The sequence below is a fragment of the Argentina silus genome (genome assembly GCF_951799395.1).
Source record: "Argentina silus genome assembly, chromosome: 1".
NCBI classification, from domain to species: domain Eukaryota; kingdom Metazoa; phylum Chordata; class Actinopteri; order Argentiniformes; family Argentinidae; genus Argentina; species Argentina silus.
Genome location: NC_139655.1, coordinates 11418434 through 11442134, shown reverse-complemented (window position 1 = coordinate 11442134; position 23701 = coordinate 11418434). Strand labels below are relative to the sequence as shown.

Sequence of the window (23701 nt, the reverse complement as noted above, 5' to 3'; positions counted from 1 at the left end):
TGATCGGGTATCATTTGTTTCCTGACCACCCTTCGTTGTATTTTCTAGCAACTGCACATGCTGTACTTCGTTGTGCTATATGACCTCAGTAATGTTAGAGGGCCCTCTGGTGTTACAATACAGATACTACAGCCTTAGAGTTGCTTTTCTGCCTTTTCTGTGAAAAATATGATGTATTTAGGCAGGGTTAAAATCAGAGAATGACACAAAACAAACATCAGTGAGTGCAAAAGGATGCTGTATTTAATGACATGTAAATTTCATCAATGCAGAAACTACCACGCTAAAGCCTTGTCAAAATCACTGTATTTGGCAGTTATATTGATAATCAGAATACAAAATTACAACCTCATCCCCAAATGTAGCTAAAACACATTTGGTTTGATCAAGACAGTCTGCCTTACCAATCTGGAGGGAAAGTGGCTAAGCATGATTTGACTACAAACCAATGGCTTTAGTTCCTTGTGAATTGGTTGATTTGTTGTGGGGATAAAATTGCCCATGAAAATTGTCCAAAAAACCAACTCCAACGGATTTCTCCCTCAGTGAAACCTGAATATTTTACAGAATATTAATACGTTGGAGGGAAATGAACAGAGGGAAATGTCAGAGCTTGCTGCCCCTGGATGTTCCTACTGTACTCAAGACAGTACTTAAGAAAGTGTACTTCTATATTTAAATTAGCAACATACAATATGCATTGAGCAAACAATGTCATCCTTCATTTTACAAACCATTACAAACGTATCAGTACAGTGTATAAATAACAACATCTATTCATCTCTCTAACACATCATTTGGTTCTAAATGTTACTTAAGAACGTTTATGGCAACAATCACCAGCATCATTCATTTGGTCAACATAATTTATGCAACTCTCTGTTGTCAACGTTTCAATTGGAAAATGTGTGACTCTGAAATACAAACCACATTATATTTAAACCACAGGATAAAAACTGTTCTATTCAGCTGCTACTGTATTATGAAAGACACACCACAAACCTTTGATATGCTATGTCTCCGAAGCTAACTGTTGTACACTGTACAGCCTATGATTGAAAAGTTATATCTTTCTCCCACTTCAAGTCCCCCATTCAAATTAAATATTTAAGACATGACATTGAAGCAGCCATTCCTACACACAGCGCAAAACTATTTAACAAAAATAAATTAAAGTTATTAACTTGGTCTATCAGTTATAGCAGCTATCATTTAAGGAAATGTTCTAACCCTACATTTGATAGGTTATGTGTCTGAGAACTACATCTAAGGAGTACTATATAGTTTAAAAACGAATTAGTTTTTTCGCAAATTACTATTGCAGTATCAAACAATCAATTTCATACCCATAATAAAAAAATCTTCTTCTGACCCTAATATTGTACCCCTCTAGAGAACAAATTCAGTAGTCTAGGACCTAAAGAAGTCCAACTGTAGTGCAAGTCATTCTTTGATCTAGAAACATTGAAAATGTCATTACCATTTATACACAGTAGTAATTGAGTGCTTGTGTATTCGGCGAGCAAGTAAATATCTAGATACCTAACCCTAATCCTTGGGAGCTCGGTGTGGATTTCAGTAGAAAGGGCATGAAAAAATTATGTATTTGAGATCATTACTTTTCCGATCAAAAATACTTATTCAAGTGAATTACATCACACATTATGCATCCTATTCACCTGAGTACTATACTGAACTACTCTACATAATAAAAAGAAGAAGATAAAACAAAACAAGATTTCCTTAATTTCTAAGTCTTTTGATATGAAAAGAGTCCTTAGAATTGCAGGATTTTAAAATAATTGGTTAAGCACGTACTGGTAAATCTGAAGTCACCCTGTTATAACAATTAAATGAGTAAACTGAGTAAATACAACAGATATTTGCAGTGACATACAGTAAGGCATAAAAGATCACACAGCTTAAAGGGGTGGCATGTAGTTTTGCGTGTGCTGCCTTCTTTGGCGACACTGAAAATAAATGCTACACTTTCTTATAACGGCAAATATGTGCATATCCACAAAACAAACAGTATGTAAAGGCCAGTATTCGCCACGACACCAGATTTTAGAAAACGCCTTGTCTCCACCAAAACCACTTTTTTAAAGCTCAAATCTACACACTGGACCTTCAACATTGTTCTAGGCCTACAAATATACACTTGCAGCAACATTGCAATATTATATCTGTTGAATGTACGAACAAATTCTAACTAAATTTGGTGTTGTGTGATTTTTTTTAGACAGATTGTTAAGATAGATGATCAAGTACGCAACAATAACCACATTATTATCAAGCAAAAATAATATCACTTACATGTACAGTATAACTTAACTATTGGCTACAATATGTAGCCTACCCCAACAACCAAATAGATAGATATACTGTCATGCTATTAATATGATACCTCACTTTGCAATGTAAACTCTCAATCATAGAAATATAATGAAATTATATTTTTATGCTCTCAACCCTGACTCTCAATTTTCAATGAGATCAATGACCCTGGCTACATAGTATAATACTGAACTCAATGAAGGACAAGAATACATTTCTACATTTTCTACTTGTAAAACATAGTAGTGGGGTATGTCATGCTCAGGAAGCTTTCTGCATAACACTTCAGATTATTTTTTTTAACCTTAATTCATTCATGAGGCTAAAATACACAATGTGTACTGTGTGCAAGCCACCCGTCCAACCTCCAACCCTTATAGAAGGACCAGCAGCATATGAGCCATGCCGATTTACCAGAGCTGTGGTACACTATTGTTTCTCCTTCTATTACTGTACTTACAGTAGCACTTGTGGGGAACTTGGACAGCATCCTACTAAGCCAATGCCGGGGATTAGTTATAATAAACTCTTAAAGACCTGCCCTAAATCTACTCCCTGACTAACATCACATACAGTCCCTTTATTAAGTCCTTAGCATATCTATGGTCTAAGTTCATAGGCCTTTGCCTTTTAGTTGATTTCTAAGAGAAAATTTGAGAGTCATCCGACATTTTGGAGAGCTTCCCCTGTCCCATTCCTCATACCAGGAGAGGATGCAATGTAAACAGAGTGCAACTAATCATTTCATTAAATCTACCAATAATCCTTGATATAAACAACAACATCAACACAGACATGTTTCTCTTATCACCCCATTCTACTGGACATGGGCCTTTGTCTTCTAGATGGAATGACTTCTCTTCCTCCCCTACCTTCACTAGAAGGGATATAGTGGCCACACAGTAAACGGTCCCCGCATCCCTCAGACCCCACAGTCATTGAGCCTGTCCTGGAGTTTTCGAGAGAGGATGAGGAAGGTGGAGAGGGAGGCCACAGAAATGTGGAAAAGCAGCTGCAGGACATTCCTCAGGCCAAAGAGGAAGGCGTTGCATATGATGATCACACTCAGCAGGGTGAAGGATTTGGGCTTCTTCAGGGATGAGTGGAATAGATACAGATGGCACTGTTTGTACAGAATAAAGTGGTTGAAAGTTAAGAGATTGTCTAGACACTATAGAGACACTTAATGCCAGGTCATTCCATAAATTAGATAACCTAGCAGAATTTATGATCGACTGTAAATAGGATTAGAGATTAGAACAATATGGGCAGGACCTAGAGTAAAAAGCATTTTCAGTGGTTGTGATTTAGTCCAGGACTTGGTCATTCCGTATCCAGGAAACCACCTCTATGATGTGCTGAGTATGTACTGTACCTGACAAACACAGCAAAGAAATGCCAGAAGAAATGCCACAACATTCCATATTCCATCATAGTCATCCTGTGTAAAAAAAATGAAAAAAAATGTGTGATGGATCCTGGATTCAAATTCACATTCAGATTTCTGCAGGATTCCTCTAAAGTATATTCACAATTACAGCTCATATTCAAATGGGAGAACATTTAGTAGACCACTGATTTTGGCAAACTTGAACATAAGTATAACATCTAGAACACCACCTGACATTGGTATCAGCTAAAATACTGTAGAACATAACATTTCAAATACTGTACCTTACATTAGATTCATGCAGTATTTGGCTTGCAGCTAGACTACCACTTAACTAAGACAGTACAAGCCTGTGCTCAAGTTATGAAAGGGATCTGGCATAGGTAAAATACCTGGAATGTGTACTCTATGAGGTGGACACCCCGGATGAGATTAAGAGAAGCACACATGATGTTCAGGACCAAAGAGAGGATACCTGGAGCTGTTACAGGCTCCAGTCTCTGATTCTGACCTGGTGGATGACAAAACACAGCTAACATTTTAAACACAGCTCTCACACAGATTTCACATATATTGTAACAATTGTAACCTCTTCCTGATTCTTACCAGATTCAGGGACTTGCTCCACATGCCCATTGGCTGCCCCGTTGGTAAGCTGCACCTCCTCCAGGGTGAGGACTTGTGGTGGGCGGTTCTTGAGATCCTCCTGGACCTCTGCCAGTGTAACCTCCAACGCTGGACCACCACTATGGTTGTACTGCTGCTTCAGCTTCTGAATGGTGCCATCTGTTGATCAGAGAAAAACAACAAATGATAAGGGATATGTAATATCTGGATGAATTTGAGATAACCGTAGTCACCTGCATAAACCATATTGAGAACATTACAGTATATTTGCAAAAGGACTATGTACCCTTTTCCAATATCATTACATACATCAAAATAGTCTAAGATAAAAATCCCAAAACGTGATTGCCTATCCAATAATTTACACAGAAAATGCCATGTCATCTTATCTTGACTCATAGTCGAAGCCAAGATGCTATGCCAAACCCTGATCTCTCTCCCTCTGCCACTCACCAAATTCCAAAAATGGGTATGGCCTGGCTGCCAAGGCGACTGTGGCGCTGTTGAAGCATGCTGTGAACTCCCAGCGCAGGTCTTCCAGGAAGCAGAAGGCCATGGCTGCAGGGAGGCTGCTGTTGCACACAGTCATGTAGGACACACCCTCTGAGGAAATGAAGCTAAAGGGGTGAGAGAAGAGGGCATTTAGTAAACAAACAGCCCGGCGCAGCTTGACCACGTTGCAGTTCAGTTAACAGCATCTATCTGTCCATCCTCTCGAGCATCTGTCACTATGGTCAGCAAAAGCTGAAACTGGTTTCAATCTATTTCCCTGATTCTGTAATCTTAAAATTGCCTGTTATGTCTCACCAACTTTTCATCTTGTCAAACATGTCTAAGATGAACAACAAATACACATATGGCTTTCACAAGACACAAATCTGACAAAAAAAGCTCCCTGATTACAAAAGCGACGTACAGTTGATCCTTATGAGTCTGAAGCAGAGACTGAATAGCTGCCTTGACTTCATTATGTCATCATGTGTTTATTTCTACATTCTCTACTATTCATATCAGTCTGTGAAACAGTATCATTTTTGTTTTCTTACTATATGTTAAGGTCATGGCCCTTGACTGTCCCTCTCTCCGGGAACAGGGTCAGTGCCTTGGAGATGGTCCTCAGCTGCTGTTTCCTCTCATGGAGCTCCCGGTTGTGCTCAAAGTCTGTGGAGGCTGAGAGGGGGAGACCGTCCCTGACCCGCACCACAAAGGCAAATAGGATCAGAGACATGATCCACAGGGGCCCTGGGGGACACACAGTCTGCAAAACAGGGTAAGAGAGGTAGACACTTTCAATATAATAATTTCCTCAGTTATCAGTCATTTTGTGCACATATTGTACAGTACACTGTAAGCTACAGTCTCCTGACCAAATAAATAGTAAAGACTTGACAAATAGGAAAACACCATACAGTAGCTAATAAACATGGTTCATCTGGAATCAAAATATTAAACCTGTTAATGTGTTCATTAGTTATATCCTTTATATGATGATGTGCTTGACATCCTGGATAATGCATGGAATACTGATTATGCTTAAAGAATAATAAGGCCCATTCCAAATAATTGTCAATCAGAGCAGTTGCAGTAATTTATCTAGGTAATATTTCCAAAATCTAGCTAAGTTTATCAGATAGCTAACAACAGTAAGCACGTTGCAACGGTGGTCGATGGTCACGGAAATACTATGTGTTTGTATGTGTTGTTAGCCCTAGTATTAACACTAGTATTATTTGTATATTTTGCTACACCCTAATGCTAACATTATATAACAAAATTACGGCACAGATGGGGCTACTAATGTAATGTGTGTGTTCATCAAGCAAGTTGCCAGAAATAACATTGTGCTTGCAGGTGGCTCTCATTACACTTTGGAGTGCAGACAGACACACAGACACACAGACACACAGACACACAGACACACAGACACACAGACACACAGACACACAGACACACAGACACACAGACACAGCTTGTTGCAGAGCAAAGGCGACATGCTAGCCAGTGCTAGCTACTTTGTTTACCTCACCTCAACATCCTTTGATTCATATTGCTAAGCTCGAATTCAAATGATACAAAATGTGAAAGAAACTAGATACATTCCTGGATCATATATCGACTAGTTAACGTGCTAAGTGCGCAAAATCAAGTTAGCTAGCTAAATTGCAGGATACTTTGACAGGTCACCTGGCTTTGCCTGAACAGTTCATATTCTGCAAAGAACTGTGGGACAAAGCTCTCCTTCCTGGTTCCACACAGCGTTTTCTTAAAGAAACAGTCAACTGTCAAAACAATGCAGACACCTATCTCTGACTTTTATCCTCATGCAATTAGTATATATAAACGTGTATGGTACATGAAGAATTGGACTGTGGTACATCGAGAGTTGGGTATATGCACATTGCCAGGTATGGGCTTTGACCATAGCCTTTCAAACCAAAGAGTTGCATAAAAAAAAATCCTGGCCAGCTATGATTCGCGACGGAATCTCGAAAGGGACATTCTGTGGCAACTAACGACGCCTTCATTCACCATCATCAGTTTGCTAGCCAGCTGCTAGTACGGTGCGCAGATAACGGGTAGGTGAATTCTGCGTGTTGACACTGTATACGTAGTTTGCTAAATACGTATATGGGTTTATGAGCGTTGTGTTCCTAGATCCAGTTTGGGAACACTTTTGATATATATTGTTTAGTACGATAGATAGCTAGCTGGCTAATTAGATAGCCATCGTAAGTGTGCGCGCACTGCCACACTAGCTAGCCCGCTACGGAACTGCGGTAGCTTTTAGCGATATGTTTATTTTGCAGCAAACAGAAAAGACAAAGATGATACAAACGTATTGTCTTTGGTAAAGAGCAGCTAAAACTGATTGTCTAGGTAGGTGTGTAGCTGTCAGCTGAAACTACATAACCTTATGACGAAATGAACATGACACATATTTAATTTACATAACCAGACTGGAATGGTATGTTAGTTAGCTGGCTGGAAGGGTGTAAATAGAATAGATTGACAGGTATGTGGTTGAAACATCGAAGGAAGCAACTGTGCCCCAACTGTGACTAGGATCATATTATTTTTTACATGTGGATGTTGTAGGTGTATTATCCTAGGCTAGGATTATACACATTGGCCTACAACGTCCAAATGTAACACATAATATGATCCTTCACAGTTGGGACTAGGATGCACTGTGCTCCTGCTTTGCGCTTTATTTCCCCCTGCAGTGCAAGACTGCTGGATTGTTATTTCTATTATTAGTAGCTGAGCCTAACCTTTCACATGGTCACAACGCCTTTGGGTTTTTTTTATGGCAAGGCATCCAACATAATAATAGTTTCGCTGTATAGTGTTCAGACTAAAACCAAAACTAAAAATAGCTAGACCAGATTATGAAAGATATTTTATCAAACGCTGCATCTAAGCCTAGTACTTCCCTAGATTGAGGGGGAGGTTTAGGCTGTACTTGGACAAAGATCATCACAGCCACTGCTAAAGCCTCTCAGTGCTGCTGTGTATGTAATTTGACTCATCTCTACCTCAGGGTCTGGCTCTGCAGATTTTTGGATTGTAACATGAGAGGCTAAAAACAGGTTGTTCTCAGTACTTGTTGTATAGTTTTTGTTCCTCATTTACTTGGCACAAGAGATTGCACGTGATCCCTTAACAATTGGTGTCTCGAGACTGTGGAAACTTAAACCAAGCATTAGCTTTTTATGTGTAATTGAACTATGTAGGCCTAGCCTATCACATGGTTATCTTCTTTGTTTCTTCAGTGGCTTGCAGAGTGTGTTTAATTTGAACACAACAAGCGTCAGTGTAAAATGTTGAGGCTATATTAAATGTCCTGTTGCTTTTGCCATTGGCTTTTAGCATGCAATAGCCTACTTTTGTTTCCAATTCAAATTCCAGACCTCAGCCAAAGTTACCTGTGCGCCAGGAATTTTCATGATAGTGAACAATGGTGCTTTTTGTTCTTGCTCGTTGACCATTGACCTTGTGGGGATAAACTATCAGTCCTATCAACTGTTGTAGGCCTAGGCTATGTGAGATGTATGGAGAAAGAGCTTTCTCTGTCAGTCAGGAAGTTATTTTAGGTTACTCGTTGTGATTGCACAGCAGCAGATGAGCACAGATCACTTCCTCTGGTAAATCCTGTAGCTGTAGTCGGTGTTACTTTCTTCCTTGTTCTCTGCTAACACCACTCCGAAGCATGTTGTGTTACATTGTCATCAAGGCATAGGCTAACAAGTGTCCTCCAACAAAGACAAATATGCACAATAAACAAAGAAATATTCATACAGTATATGACTTTTCAAATGTTCTTGTCTCACACTAACATCTGCATTATAAGCCTACTGTTTAGTATGTCCACAATTAAGTGTAGGCCTGGCTTATACTTCCTCAGCAGCACCTGCTCAAATCCTCTGCATTTGCTGTAGCATGTGAGAAAATCCCCCTTAATGAAAATAGAACTGTTAGTTATAAAATAGCTTATCATTTGCTGCACAGCGCACAGAGAGCTGCACTCTGGTTTCACACCGTTTCTTAGTTTAGCACAACAGCTTTGACACCGTGGTTAAATCTAACCAGCGTCTGTTTACCCAACTCTCACCACATCGTTAACAAGGTCCAGTAGCGGGCTCTGTAACATTTTACTGACTTGACATGATGATACTCAGGGAGACGGAGGGGATGAAAAAACCCTGCGGTTTGGGGGCTGTGCTTGGATTTGCATATCTTTGCCAGACAAGGCATTTCCCTATAGAGTTTCCTGGGAGAAAGAGAGAGAGCTTTTTCCCTCTCTGCTGCAGTTCTCTGTCTCTCTCTCTCACACACACTCCGCAGTATGATCTATCCCTAACGAGATGACAATTATTCAGTGAGAAAGTGGGGACTGAGGAGCTCTTTTAGCCCCTACTTGGAGCAGACGCTGAACACTACACTGATACTGTTCCACTGTACCAGTTCCACTCAGTTCTCCACGCTCTCTCTTGCAGGTAGCCCAGACTGTGATCAAAATGGGGGTGAAAGACCGCCCTCAGTGCTACTTTGATGTGGAGCTCAACAGAGAGCCAGGTAAGAATTGCCTCAATGTCTGATTCATGTTATAGATGCCAGTCACTGATCAGTGCAGACATAGGACTATGCTTAGTTACTGAGTCTTGTCATTCACTTGCACGTTTTAGATGTGGGTTCATCTTAACTGTGCTATTCTAGTGTGAGGTGGTATAAGAAAATGTGAGTCCTCATAATAGAATCTCTGAAATGGTTATTGTTGATTGGTGTACAGGCTTTACTCATTGATGGGATATTGGGGCTGACTCCGTCATGTCTTTTTGAGGGCCTTCTAAAACCATTCTTGCATTGACATTCTCATTCTTAGTGAATTTAGCAAATTATGCAAAACAATTTTGCAAATCAGCACCTAGCAGCCAGCTAATTTATTGAAGTGGCATGATGTACTGCACACAACTAGACCTTTTTAATTCAAGAGGGGCCATTGATCATACATTTGATAGTTTGCCTGTTCTTCCTCTTTGTTAAGAAACTGAGCTAATTATTTTGGTCCAAGAATGCAATTTATAGCACGCCTACACTGTGCATAATTTTGTAACACCCCCACTCCCTTACGGGTTTGTTTTGATTAGCCACAGAGGTTTTTGTATGTCTGGGCTTCACCACAGGTTTCTTTTAATTAGGCGTTATAAAACAACAACAGGATATTATCATAAATCCAGGACTGCTGATATCAACAGCAATTGTTTTACTGTATTCAAGACTGGATACTTAGTTACTGCCCTAGTTACTGTTGTGTAGTTTATTGTTCTACTTTCAAGCAAAGCACAAACCTCTTCTCTTATGGTTCAACTTAAAAAAATCACTTATCAATATATTTTCTCTGGATTCTAAGACACAGTTTTATCTGCCATTAGAAGATATTTATTGGCTGAACCTGCCGGTCAAGGACATGATTTGAGAGGGAGAGAAGGAGAGAGAGACTAATGTTTAATGTTTCTTAAATTAAAATATTGCTCTTTGTCTATTGTAGTTGGGCGTATAGTCTTTCAACTCTTCTCTGATGTTTGCCCCAAGACCAGCAAAAACTTCCTCTGTTTGTGCACTGGTAAGTTATCAAAAGGCTGTTTGATAAATGTTTCATCATTCCAGCATGTGTTCCAAAGCAAGTTCCTAGTTAATATTGCATTAACCCCAACCTCCCTGTTTGAGATGAAACAAGCCTGTCGATTAAGTATTTCGTGTTTTGTTTTGTTTTTTTATCCATAGCACATTACCTCAATGAATACCATGGAGATGCAGCTGACCATACATAATTGAATACTGTCGATCAATGTTGTGTTGCATTTCTCCAATAAAGCTAGCTTTAGTAAGGTGATACTGTATGCGTCTCACTAGTAGAAGTAGAACAGGGAAGTGAACTGAACCCTATATATAATATCAAGCACAGTATAAATCACCTGGTGACATAGCAGAGAGATGCATTGGGAAGCAGGGGGCGGTGGTCCTCTTCCTCAATATCACTCATCCTTGTGTCAGGGACAGGGTGTACTCGGGGGAGGAGTGGTGTCTGCCTGGAGATGGTCATAAATCTGTGCGCAGAAGGCAGGGATCGATCTGCCCTCTCATTTTTCACTCCACCTGGTGGAAGGGAATGTGAGGCTGGCAAGGACAGACATGGGAGAAGGCTGGCTACACTCGTCTCCCTCTGCCAACGCACCCTTACTCCCCACCCCCCCCTCATTCTGTCAGCATGCTCTGGCTCTCAGGAAGCTTTTTTTAAGCATCTCTTTTAAGAGCTGTGTGGCTTATAGGAAACCAAAAACCTGTAAAGCTGCTGGAGCCATGAAGTAAAATCTCTGCAAACCTAAAGCTGTCCATCTGTACAGCCCTCTGGTCTGAAAAACACCCCTGCATACATTTCATTAGTACAGTGAAGAAGGGACACACGTCTGGGGTAGCCATGGCTCAATATCCCGTCTCCAGACCTTAGCCCTCAAGGGGAAGACCTCTGATGTTCGAATGAGTAGCGGTTCTAATGAGAGGATGTCTGAACAAGGTCATCTGGTTTATGGAAACTGGCCCATCCCTCATGTTGTTTCATTGCATCGTTAAGCATACGTTCAGCTCATGTGGCACCTTCCAAGAAAAAACTGATTTTGGAAGCAGCAGACACCATCCCTTTTCAGAACCTCAGTATACTTACAAAACACTTTCATGTAGGCCTGTTATATATAATTCAGACATTTGTTTTGTTTGTTCAAAGTAACACTTGTCTCTCTCTTTGCAGGTGAGAAAGGAACTGGCAAAACCACAGGGAAAAAGCTGTGCTTTAAAGGCTCCACGTTTCACAGAGTCGTAAAGAACTTCATGGTCCAAGGAGGTGACTTCACTGAAGGTATACATCAAATATTACATTATTACCATGATATAATCTGAAATCTATTATGGAAATTGTATTGTTATATATAATTGTACATTACTTTACCCGATAAAGTATGTAGCCTAAATAAAGTTGAGTATAATCTTGATCTTAAATACATTGGGGGATTTATATTGTCTAAGGGGAAGGGTCACTCACTGCTTTCAAACTGTGTTCTCTATAGGAAATGGAAGAGGAGGAGAGTCCATATATGGTGGCTACTTTGAAGGTAAGAGGAAAGACGTATTTAGCCGATAAACAGTGCGGGCAGTTAGTGTCTGTTTTAATTCACATCTACACATATATCTTTGGACTTTCATCTTAACTACCTCTGCATGAACCTAGAGTTGCATGGACAGATAGTGGTAAGCATGGGTTTCCTGTGTATATATGTTTTAACAACTCTACTGTTACCATCACTTTTTATTGTTTATCTCTACCCTTTATTTTGTCAAAGTAGTGGGTTTTTTGAATCAGCATGGAGGCTAGGTATTTTCTTTATTGAAAGCTCCAATCTTCCTGCCTAAAATTTCAACATATTCTTTTATTTATAGAGTGTGGTCTTTTGCAAAATGAGAAGGTAAGAGATGTACACAGCTCAGTAACACAATGTAAACATTGTCCCCTTCACCTTCTCCAGATGAATAAAAGGGCCCAAATGTCTGCCGTGACTAGTGTGTGTATCGATGTCAGTCTTGAGGGGGGTTTCCAGTATTTGGTCTCTCCATTCCTCTCTTACAGTAGATCCATTAGCAAAAGCACTCAAGCTTTGCTTATATTATGGGTTTACTATCCATTGGATTGCTGTAGAAGGTACTTTTATAAATTATAAGCAGTGGCCTGCCAGTTAAGAGACGTCTTTTGAGAACTGGTATGATTTAATTGGTGGAAAGACTTGTTCTTAGATTGCACACATTTTGAATTGTTGTAAAAGGCCCCTATCCTTCCGAAACATTTAGTTACAGCTCAGTTTGTTTGACAAATTTAGAATGAGTTTGTCATCTTTCAAAAACATGATTTTATTATTCTCAAACTTGGACAGTGTAAGCAGTTGGACAATGAAGATGATGTACTGTAGTCACCCTAAGGTTAATATAGATTGATTAGGTATTATTTAGCATAGGAAAAAAATAGCAGTAACACTTAGTCAGGCTGGACTAATATAATGGGAAACACTTGACCGTGGCCTATTTCTTTCACCCTCTGACCACCTCCAGCTTAATTCAGTGGAGAATTAATTATCACAGTCCCCTCCCCTCTCTCTCTCCTACAGACGAGAACTTCATTCTCAAACATGACAGAGCATTCCTCCTGTCGATGGCCAACCGTGGGAAAGACACCAACGGTTCCCAGTTCTTCATGTGAGTAACATTAGCTGTTGAGAAATTACTGTCCACAGTCATTCAATGTGTTGTCTGTGCCCTTTTCCATTCCTGAAAAGTCTCTGATATTTGCAGACTAAACTGTCTTTAACTGTCATGCTGCTATGTGTTTTCTGTAGGCCAAGTAAATTATGAGTAATTGAGTAATCAGACTCTTGTGCTGTTTAGCCTAATTTTCGATTTTCTGTTGGGAGTTGATTAGATATGCTTCAACTCAGTGTGGTACAGTAGATTGAATAACACAAACCAAATAGTTAAGAAGAAAGACAAAGATTAGACAAAGGATTGTAGCTATGTTTTGCTGTTCTCAAACATGTTATATTTTATTGTAGAAATCCTTAGATTAACTTTTTGCATGAGGTTTTGTATCTGGTTCATTTTAGGTTATTTCCCCCCTCATTTGATAACTGACCCTGTTCTTTGTTTTGAAGCTCTGCAGAATAGAATAGCAGTGTGAACGTCAACGTTGATAGTGCAGAGAAACATGGATTTCTTCTTTTTGCCTACAAATGTGTTACAATTTTTCTCTTGCCGTTTTTGTGTAAAATTTGCAGAAACTAGCATCCTGCTCTTCCAAGGTAATGTGTCTCTCCAAGGCTGTGTTTCTCTCTCCTGACTGTGTTTTTTTTTTTTTTTTTTATCATTCAGTAGTCTGTATTAGCCAACCCTCCTCTCTTCAAAATGAATTCTCTATTGAGTGTTTAAATTGGGAGAGCTCACCAATGTAGATTAACTCAGTCAATGACAGTTTAATTGCGTTTGTCTTTTACTGCAACAGGCCAGCAACAGAGTTTAGCCAACATTTCATGATACAATGTAGAACTCATCTGTCTATTGTACAGTATATGAAATGTTATTGAAGACAAACAAGCCTAATTTGTGCAATTCAAGCATGTTTGACATTTTATCCATATGATGGCACATCATCACTGCTCTGACATGGTACTTGTTTTTAAGGTTTGGCTGCTTACAGTTCCTGTACCTGAACACACAGACCTATCTTTGGCAATTTTACCCTCTTTAGCCTTTTTCCTTAAGCACGGGGTACTGTAATTGGACAACTATGCTGGTAATAAATTCCTTATCTCTGAAATAAAGATTTCAGAGACATCTGTTGCAGATGAATGCACATTGTCCTCATGATTGCACCTGTGTTTCATTGAAGTTATCTATCTTATTCTCATTCTCTCCCTCCTTTCTCCCTTTGTTTCCATTACTCAACCATTGGCCATGTTTGATGAACTGACCTGGCTCAATGAATGTATTGCTCTTCCTCAAATAGCACGACAAAGACAGCACCTCATCTAGATGGGTATGTCTGGCCCCTTTGCCTCTTTTTCGCCCTCTCCTCAAATATAATTTACGTTTACTTACTAGAAAAAGTACACCTGAGAGTATAATTTAAGATATATCAACTGTAGTCCCATAGGTGCAGGAAACTATTTGGAATGGATGTGGCCCACAGACTAATTACTTGTTGTACATTATAGTCTACACAGTATAGACTATGAGTTGCCAACTATTCTGAAACCCTCTTTGCGTCCATGCAGAGTCCATGTGGTCTTTGGTCTGGTCATCTCTGGCTTTGAGGTGATTAAGAGAATTGAGGGGCTGAAGACTGACTCAGCCAGCAGGCCCTATGCTGATGTCAGAGTGATCGACTGTGGACAGCTGATCACAAAGTCTGCTAATGATGGTAGGCTCTTCCTCCACACAGTGACACACTGGCATCTCTCTTCTTACCACACTAACATGTTTGTTAATCTTTTATTTAACTAGGTAGGTTTTTTGAAAATATGTTCTTATTATCCATAACAACCACTCATGAGCAGTGACTGAAGTGGGATGACTTTTTCAAATTGTTCTTATGCATCATATGCGGTGCATATTTCCAACATACTGTTTTGTTCATTCAATTAGGCCAAATGTCACTCTATTATCTAGATGACCATGGTCAAGTAATTAGCTTAAAGGATTTTGGATTTCCTTCCATACCAAGCAGAAAGGACTGTTGTTGTTCACAAACCATTGAATAGTTGCACCACAATGGATTTCAGAGACTCTCTCTATAAATAGCCCTGTGCCCTTTTTATTTTCTGTTTTATCTTAGTCCCCTGTGCAAAAAGGCTCTATGTTGCCTATCAATGAAACTGGGTCACTTTTTAGAGCTCATCCAGTAAGAGGATGGCATTTTGATGCTGGCGGTTTTTTTCGCCTGGCATTAGAGCGGGGCCTGTAACCTGATCTTCCATTCAGTGAGGATCAGTGATGCGATCTGTGCGGAGTTGAGTTGGCAGATGCCCCTGTGTTATCAGTCTCTATGATGGGCCTGCTTTTATGGACTCAAACATGGCTAAAAGAAGCCTCTATTATGGCAACATAATGCCACCCTGGAAATGACTGCAGGCATTTGAACTTGTCTTCACCTTTCATGAGGCCCTGTTTATTTTTGCTTCAAGGAGAATGCCACAGGACTGATGCCAGTGGCATAGTAAATCAAGTTATATATAGAATGCAATGCAACTGTAAAACAAAGCAACTGTTTTTCTCACCAGCTTGAAAATCAATACTTTTTGTATTTTTTTGAAAACACAGAATATGCCTTGATTATGTATCCCAGAAATGCTTATTATGGTATCCTATGCTTTGATATTCGTTGTGAAAATGAAAATAATGTTTTTGATGGTGGAATGTCGCAGTACATATGCTCGGTCTCCCTCTCCTTTAGTACTCGAGGGCAAGAGGAAAAGAACGTCCCATTCTGCGGACTCATCCCTCAGTTCATCATCTCAGAACTCTTCCATGGAGTCTGCAAGTGAGTCAGGTGAAAAGTACAGACATCGCAGGCACAAGAGACTCTCAAAGAGCAAGCACTTAAAGAAGAGAAGAAGAGAGGCCAAGAGGGAGAGCCATAACGAGAGGGCGCCATTTGGCCAAAGAAGGTGCGTTGTCACTTGTTGTTGTCGTTATTCATATGCATTTCAAACTTGCTATAAGTCTGTGTTATTCTATCAGTATTGTTTTTACATTAGATTCTTGTCTGATGCTTTTTAGCGATGTTGCTTAACAGCATTCTAACATGAACAAAGGTCCTCTTCAGAGCAGCCCAACCTTGCTTGTTTGCATTCCAAGGCAGTGATGTTTTGCATTGTTTGTGTTTTGTTGGTGCTCTTACAGCCCTGTGGATGGAGAGATGGGGGAGGAGGAGGAGGATGGAGAGAAGGAGGAGGATGGAGAGAAGGAGCCATGTGTGAAAAGAGAGAAGCCTGTGGTTCGGCCAGAGGAGATCCCGCCCGTGCCAGAGAACCGCTTCTTGTTGAGACGCGACATGCCAGCTCAGGAGGAGAAGCCAGACACGTTAGTCCCCTTTCCTCTGCTGTCCTGCTACTCTATTATATACATAGGACAGGGGTGGGGTCAATTACATTTACAGGAATTTCTAGTCATTGCAGGACTGAAATTCAGTGTAAAACATTTTTATTAGTAATTGCTGTAAAAAAGTCCTTTGAAATATTAATTTCCATACATTTTTCACTTTATGCATTGGCATTAATTGAAATGGTGGTAACCCAATTTAAATGGCATGGAATTTGAATTATTTCCACTTAAATATTTGTTTAAAAAAACTAAAGTAACACCTGATGATAAAAATGAATTTGTGTATTTCAGAACTGAGCAAGAGGCATCCTCGCTTCCAAATGAACTTAAGCCGGCGGTCACAAAGTCTGGACGGAAAATCAAAGGCAGAGGAACAATGGTACACATCCCTTACTAAAACTGAAAACAAGGTTTTCATGCTCATGACAACCTTTTGCAATGTTGAGGACATAAATAGCATAAATATTCACCAGCTCTCCAAGAAAAAAGGGCTCGTTAACTAAAATCCCTGCCAATTTCTCTCTCTTTCTCTCTATGCCTCTCTCTCTCTGCCTCTTTCTCACATCTGTCTTTGCCTATTTTCCTGGTATAACTACCTCTCTCTCATTTTGCACTGTTAGATTATTTTTATTTCCCACAAAAGCAAACCTTTGATGTTGACTTCATGGAGATAAGGTAATCATGCCCTTTGAGCTATATGGAGAAAGTAATAGAGAATAAAGGGAGGCACTGAAGTCTGCTGACAATGGCCACCGTTGCACTTTATGGTCAATGTATTCAAGTCTAGTTGATTCTTTCTGCAGAGATACCACACTCCTCCACGGTCAAAATCCCGCTCTGCGTCGGAAGAAGAGCAAGGGAGCAGTGAGACTCCACCACACTGGAAAGAGGAGATGCAGAGAACCAAGACTTATCAACCACCCAGCATGGAGAGATGGAGCAAAGGAGACAGGTATGGCACCTTTTCATATTTTGCATAAGGAGTTATGATAATTCATGTTAAGCAGTATACATACTTGACTACCACTGTGAAGAGTTTTTTCTTACCAGTGTAAACAGTTCCAAAGTTTGTGTGAATGGTAATTAAATGGTTTCCATCCAGCCTTTCACTGTAAGCATTTTAGTCAGAGTCTGTCAGATTTGATTAGATCACATTTTTGTTTTAGGGTGTGAATTCAGACTTAACAAAATTAATACATTTTATTCAAGCAGATGGGACGACAGAAGCAATTCTCCATGGTCCAAATCGCCGGAGTGCTCCTCGGACCACAGCTCTGAGAGGTCCAGCCAGCACCACCAACTCAAGAAAGAGAAGAAAAAGGCCAAGTGTAAGAAGAAGGCCAAAAAACGCAAACATGCCAAGAGACACAAAAGCACCAAGAGCAAGCCTAAAGAATCCTCTCTCTCAGAGGGTGAGAGGTCGCTGTCCTCTGGCAGAAGGTCAAAGGTGTCCAGTCACCAGGAAAGAAAGTCCCACTCTCTATCCCGTTCCCCTTCCAGCCACCGACACACCCCCAGGAAGCAGAGCTCAGGCAGGAGGCACCACTCCTCCCCCTCCTCCAGAGACTCACGCTCCTACTCTAGGTCCTACACACCCAGTCGCTCCAGATCCCATGGGAGGTTCAGGTCCTCCTCAAGATCCGGGAGTCTGTCCCGATCTAGAAGCAGATCCCTGTCCAGATCCAAGTCCCGGGCAAAGTCTCAATCCAGATCCAGATCTCGGTCCAGATACAGATCTAGGTCTAGAGAGAAGAACAAATCCAGATCCTCCAGGAAGCACAAGCTGGCTAACATCATCAAGCCAAAGCCAGATGCCTTGGTCCAGATGTCAGTGAAGGGTGCAGAGACCAAAGCCACCCCTGTGCCCACCACCCCAGCCCCTGAAAGTGTACCTGTGATCCCCATGAGTGACAGCCCCCCACCTTCGCGCTGGAAACCTGGCCAGAAGCCCTGGAAATCCTCTTATGTCCGCATCGAGGCAGTCAAGACCAAGACCACCCCCGCCTCTCTTGCCCCCACCGGCCAAGCAACTAGCAGAGCAACAGAGAAGGAGAGTACATCCTCCACCTCACAGAAGGGACACCCAGACATCACTCACAGGGAAATAGACCATGGCCATAAAAGCAACAGACACGAGAGACGTTCACATAGCGGGTCCTCCAGGAGCAGATCCTACAGCCGGTCTCACAGTCGCTCGAGAAGCAGAAGTCGTTCCAGATTGCGATCCCCTGCTCAGTCCGACAGCAGGTCATCCTCTTATAGCAGGTCTGGCTCCCGTGACTCCCACAGGAAAGGCAACGGCAAGAAGAAGTCCGTAGACAAGGGATGGAAACAGTATTACAGCTCCCTAAAGAGGATCAAGAATTTGGATAAATATCTTACACTGCCTGATGCCCAAAATCACTTGTCAGAGACAGAGGATGGCAGAGGCAGTGAACATAGTCCTGGTGTCGGACACAATGGCTCCAAGGGACAGAGCACTGTTGAGGCCTTATTAGAAAAGGTCTGTTCTCAGGCAATAGATAGAAAGGGTCACAAATCAAACGTATCATTGACACTGGAGGAGCGCAATAGTAAATCTGAATGGGACAGTGATGGGGATAAACTTGGTAAAAAGAACAGTACAAACAACTTGCTGAAGAGTTGTAAGCAAGGGACTAGAGCAGGTGGAATTCCTGAAAGGAGGTTGGTGGCCCTCGCTGGATGGGACTCTGAGAGTGACTCTGAAAAGGGGCCAACAAAGATGGTGGCAGCTGAGCTGAAGCATGTCTCTGAGAAAGAGGAGGGTGAGGCTAGCTCAGAGTCAGAACATGAAGCCTTAGCATTATCACACAGCAAAATGAGCAAAACGGCATCTGATGCTCTGGTGCCTACGGCTCCTGTGAATCCCAAAATCCTATTGAAGGAAATCCCCAACCGAGTCATAGAGGCAGAGAGACGCAAGAGCAGGAAGAAATCCAAGCGAAAGCATAAACACAAGAGGAGAAGCTCTGGCAAGTCTGGGTCTCATCGATCTAAGGGCAAAGAAAAGAGAACCAAAAGGAAACATCACAAGCTGAAAGAAACTTTTCACTGGCAGCCACCACTGGAGTTTGGGGAGGAAGAGGAGGAGGAGGATTCTCAAAAAGAGAAACGAATGGACCAGAAATGTGTTGCTGTGAAGGATGGCCCTAATAGAGTTGTCAGAGGAAGGTTAGGCAAGTCCCCATGTGTGGACAATGAGGAGAAAAAGGAGAAAAGTCCCGCTTCCTCAAACAAAAATGGTTCAATGCCGACCATTTGCAGCATTGAAGATGGGGGGGAAATGACCAAAAAGCAGAGTGCAAAGCAATCTATTCATGCAAACCCAAAACACACTGTACCTCAAAATCATACTGCTAATAAAATGGGTGCTAATAATGCAAGCTTACCAAAGATCCCAGACCAACCAGAGACATTAGATGATATGGAGATATGCACCCCAGAGCACGACATCCAAGAAACCATCACAGAGCCACCAGGCCCTCAGGCTTTCTCAAATAACACCCCTGAAATCGCCATAAAAAGCATAGTCCCTCCAACAAATAATGGTGATGTCCTCCCTCTGCTGCATATCAAACAACAACAATCTTCAAACAATGTTGCCCCTGTAATGCTAGTTAGCGGGCAGCATGTGGACATTGTCCCAGTAAAAGTTACTGGACCTGTGGCTGACCTCAAATGGAAGCCTCTGAAAGGTATGTCTGCCCTACAGGCAGTGAATCTGTCTCCTGTGGTCATGAAGAGAACCAGACCACAAGAGCACAAGGCGGGGAACAACCAGGCTGTCAGGATGGAGATCAAGAGTAAGAGCCGGGTCCGGCCAGGGTCACTGTTTGACGAGGTCCGTAAGACAGCCCGGCTGAATCAGAGGCCTAGGAACCAGGACAGCTCCAGTGAGGAGAGGTCCCCCTCAGCAGCAGGGAACAGGAGCAAGTCCCGCAGCCGGTCTCCTAGGAAGTCCCGCTCTGCGTCCAGCCACAGCCACAGGTCCCGCTCCAGAGGTCGGTCCCACTCCTACAGCAGGTCCAGGAGCAGGTCCAGGAGCTCCAGCTACTCCTCCAGGTCAGAGAAACACCTCCTTTGTTTGATTGAGGAAGGGGGTTGGTGATATGTGTGTACATTTTTATTCTAGAACTGTGTACTTTGTCAATTTTGGCAGAATTTAACTAACCATAGACTGCAGATGCCCGCATCTGTTTCATTACACATGATCACTGACAGATAAACAAATACATGATCATGAGAATAAGTGTCATTTTTGGTTTGTCATTTGAAAATTATTTCTACATTTCAGTTTATTGTCAGCCTCAGGTTAATAGTGCAATCATAACCAGAGCCGAAATAAAATGTGAACTTCCTGAAATGATGATGTGTGTAATCGTAAAACTCTTTTGCTAATAGGAGTCGCAGCCGGAGTCGGAGGAGGTATGGCAGAAGACGCTCACGCAGCAGCAGCTACAGGAGTCGCAGGTATGCCCCCAAACACCAGTAGGCTGCAAAACACATTATATTTTTTACAATGGGGGACCGTGCCTTTTCTTTCCACGCACCACGCAGAACAGAGACACTACTAAATAAGCCTGAATGATGGAACTGAGTAGCCCAAAATGGCATAATATACATTCCAATGACCCTAAACTGTTCAACTTTAACACCGATTGAATGTTGTTGTCAAAACTGGTCTCTCTGACTGATTCTTTGAATTGTCTCTTAACAGTCGGACATACAGTAGAAGCCATTCCAGAAGTTGCTCTCATAATCGACACCGAAGGGCCAGGTTTGTAGTCTACTGAACTCAGACCGCCATTTTAATCTGCTTTGACAATCCAACCTAGGAGGACGTCCTGTGTAGCATACTGTGTAGCAACCTAGTAGGACATGCATTTAATGGTCATGTATATTTTTGTAAAGTTGTACTAGCTATAAATAATAGTAATAATCTAGTAATAACATGCGTTACTGCCATGGTTCTTATCTGGCTTTATGGTGATGCAGGTCGGACTCTTATGACAGCGACTCCAGCCACAGCCGGAGCGAGAGCAGCAGACGAGGGCGCAGACGGAGTGACAGCTACAGGAGCTCAGACCGCCGCTCCAGGTAAGAGGCACAGCACCCAGGTGACCCACATCAGTCAGGTGACGGGTATCTGCGCTTCCCTCTCCATCCTCCCTCCCCTGGAAACGTCAGATCTCACTTTTATAGGAGAGAACTTTAACTACACCTCATTGAAATCGAAGTGTTTCCAACTTTACTCCCCTCCTACCTTGCGCTCCCTTATTCTATGGAGATCGACACGTCTTTGTTTGTTTATTGTGAGTTATATCTTTACCCCTGCCCCCAATCCTGTGTCTCTGCAGGTCCTACCGTTCATCTAGTCGCAGCACCTCCAGTCACAGAAGTCATAGCCGAAGCAGTAGGTACAGCTGAGCAGCACGTCAGGAGGGGCAGATCTATCTATCTATCTGTCTGCACTGATGATTCCTGTGGGTTTGATATGGTCAATATAGCTATGGGAGAGCCCTCTTATTTCCTCTTATCTTAAGACAAATATATAATTAATTTCTCTATGGTGAACTTTTATGGATACTTCTTATAGAGGACAAAGTAATAACCTGTAAATATTTTTACCTGTGGATATATCCACACGGACATAGTTTTATGTTGTTTTTTATTGACATGTTGTTTTCATTTTATACACTGAAATAATAATTGAATGTATGATAATCTGATTGTGGTTATGTTATGATTTTGAAAAAAGTCTAATGCATTTGTTATCTTTTTGAATTGTCAATTTGGTTATAAATGTATTTGATTTGTGTTGTGGTCACCGCACATCATGTGGATGCAGGATGAGGACATACCTTAAAGCTGCTTTAACAGGTTAGGGGAACCCAAAGTGCTGGTGACGGAAGGGAATTTACTGTTTTGTTTTTTTGCGGCAGACATAATGTTCTTAAGCTATTTTGCCATGGTTTGTTATTGATATATCATTGTTTATTGACTGTTGCAAAGGTATCAAGGAGTGTATCCAGCTGTCACTGAAATGGTTGCATTGCTTTCAACATTAAAACTAAATAAATGCCTTTGCATTTTTAAGTCATCTGTGTATTTTCTGTTAGACACCTGTCATTAACAGTGAAACTACAAGCATGGTCTATTTTAGTCCATTAGTTAAACTATTTTAGTCACTAAGGGGCCATTTAGTCTAGATCTTTTCTTTGGCGCCATCTACTCTTCCTTCCTGAATTGCATGTGGTCTCTTACTTATTCACGCAGTACCTTTTTTTTACACTCACCAAACACTTTATTAGGAACACCTGTACACATTCCCATTCTTGGCACACTTTGGGCCCGCTAATACCAATCAATCATCGCTTGAATGCCACAGCCTATTTGAGTATTGTTGCTGACCATGTGCATCCCTTCATGGCCACAATTTACCCATCTTCTAATGGCTACTTCCAGCATGATAATGCACCATGTCACAAAGCAAAAGTTGTCTCAAACTGGTTTCATGAACATGACAATGAGTTCAGTGTTCTTCAGTGGCCTTCCCAGTCACCAGATCTGAATCCAATAGAACACCTTTGGGATGTCGATTCACAGCTTGAAAGTGCACCTGAAAAATCGGCAGGAATTGCGTGATGTCATCATGGACCAGGATCTCAAAGGAATGTTTCCAACATCCAGTGGAATCAATGCCATGAAGAATTGAGGCTGTTTTGAGAGCAAAGGGAGGCCCTACCCAGTATTAGTATAGTGTTCCTAATAAAGTGTTTGTGAGTGTATATTCAATCATTAAAGAGAGTTTTCAATACATCAGTGGAACATACTGGGACTTGTTTGAATATTTAAGTATTTCACTGATGACAGAAGGAAATAAACCAATGACAGTGTTTGTCAGACAACAATGATGAACACAATTGCTTTAGTCTGATTAAAGTGGTCTGTATTCATTTTCTCAATTAGAGGTAATGCAATTTGAAGAAATGGAATAATGTATGACTTTAATTCCACTCCCAAAAGCCCACTTCACTAGAACAAGAGGGGAGGGGGTGGGGGACAAATGCATTTAATTATTAATCATGTTCAGCACTAATTGAAATGTTGGTTCCCTACTTGAAAATA

At 41.3% G+C, this 23701-nt stretch overlaps 2 protein-coding genes across 4 annotated transcripts; one reads left to right on the top strand and one right to left on the bottom strand.

Annotated features, from left to right (window-relative positions):
- Positions 1-230: 230 nt before the first annotated feature.
- sec22c (SEC22 homolog C, vesicle trafficking protein) lies at positions 231-6547 on the bottom strand. The gene is made up of 7 exons (XM_083669270.1): positions 6381-6547; positions 5401-5612; positions 4808-4971; positions 4334-4513; positions 4120-4238; positions 3713-3778; positions 231-3460 (listed from the first exon to the last, which is right to left on the bottom strand). The coding sequence occupies exons 2-7, from the start codon at positions 5580-5582 to the stop codon at positions 3260-3262; spliced, it is 912 nt and encodes a 303-aa protein (XP_083525396.1). The 5' UTR covers positions 5583-5612; positions 6381-6547; the 3' UTR covers positions 231-3259.
- A 326-nt stretch (positions 6548-6873) lies between these two features.
- On the top strand, positions 6874-22656 carry nktr (natural killer cell triggering receptor). Of its 3 annotated transcripts, none has more exons than XM_083672800.1 (17): positions 6874-6934; positions 9356-9430; positions 10404-10478; positions 11661-11768; positions 11977-12021; positions 13066-13153; positions 14457-14486; positions 14725-14870; positions 15903-16116; positions 16352-16531; positions 16844-16931; positions 17356-17504; positions 17765-20635; positions 20975-21043; positions 21291-21350; positions 21569-21670; positions 21931-22656. In XM_083672800.1, exons 2-17 carry the CDS (start codon positions 9373-9375, stop codon positions 21998-22000), a joined length of 4353 nt encoding a protein of 1450 aa, XP_083528926.1. In that variant the 5' UTR covers positions 6874-6934; positions 9356-9372; the 3' UTR covers positions 22001-22656. The 3 variants fall into 3 exon arrangements, with proteins under 3 accessions (XP_083528926.1, XP_083528925.1, XP_083528927.1); XM_083672799.1 differs by having other exon boundaries at positions 17762-20635; XM_083672801.1 differs by lacking the exons at positions 6874-6934; positions 9356-9430; positions 10404-10478 and adding an exon at positions 12347-12372 and having other exon boundaries at positions 11741-11768; positions 17762-20635.
- The last annotated feature ends 1045 nt before the right edge of the window (positions 22657-23701 follow it).

Coding starts and splice junctions, on each gene's coding strand:
- nktr (XM_083672799.1), top strand. CDS start 9,373: ATGGGGGTGAAAGACCGCCCTCAGTGCTACTTTGATGTGGAGCTCAAC. Junction 14,487..14,724: donor ACAGCACCTCATCTAGATGG/GTATGTCTGGCC, acceptor GCGTCCATGCAG/AGTCCATGTGGTCTTTGGTC. Junction 16,932..17,355: donor TCAAAGGCAGAGGAACAATG/GTACACATCCCT, acceptor TTCTTTCTGCAG/AGATACCACACTCCTCCACG.
- sec22c (XM_083669270.1), bottom strand. CDS start 5,582: ATGTCTCTGATCCTATTTGCCTTTGTGGTGCGGGTCAGGGACGGTCTC. Junction 4,514..4,807: donor ATACCCATTTTTGGAATTTG/GTGAGTGGCAGA, acceptor TCTGATCAACAG/ATGGCACCATTCAGAAGCTG. Junction 4,239..4,333: donor GGAGCAAGTCCCTGAATCTG/GTAAGAATCAGG, acceptor GTCATCCACCAG/GTCAGAATCAGAGACTGGAG.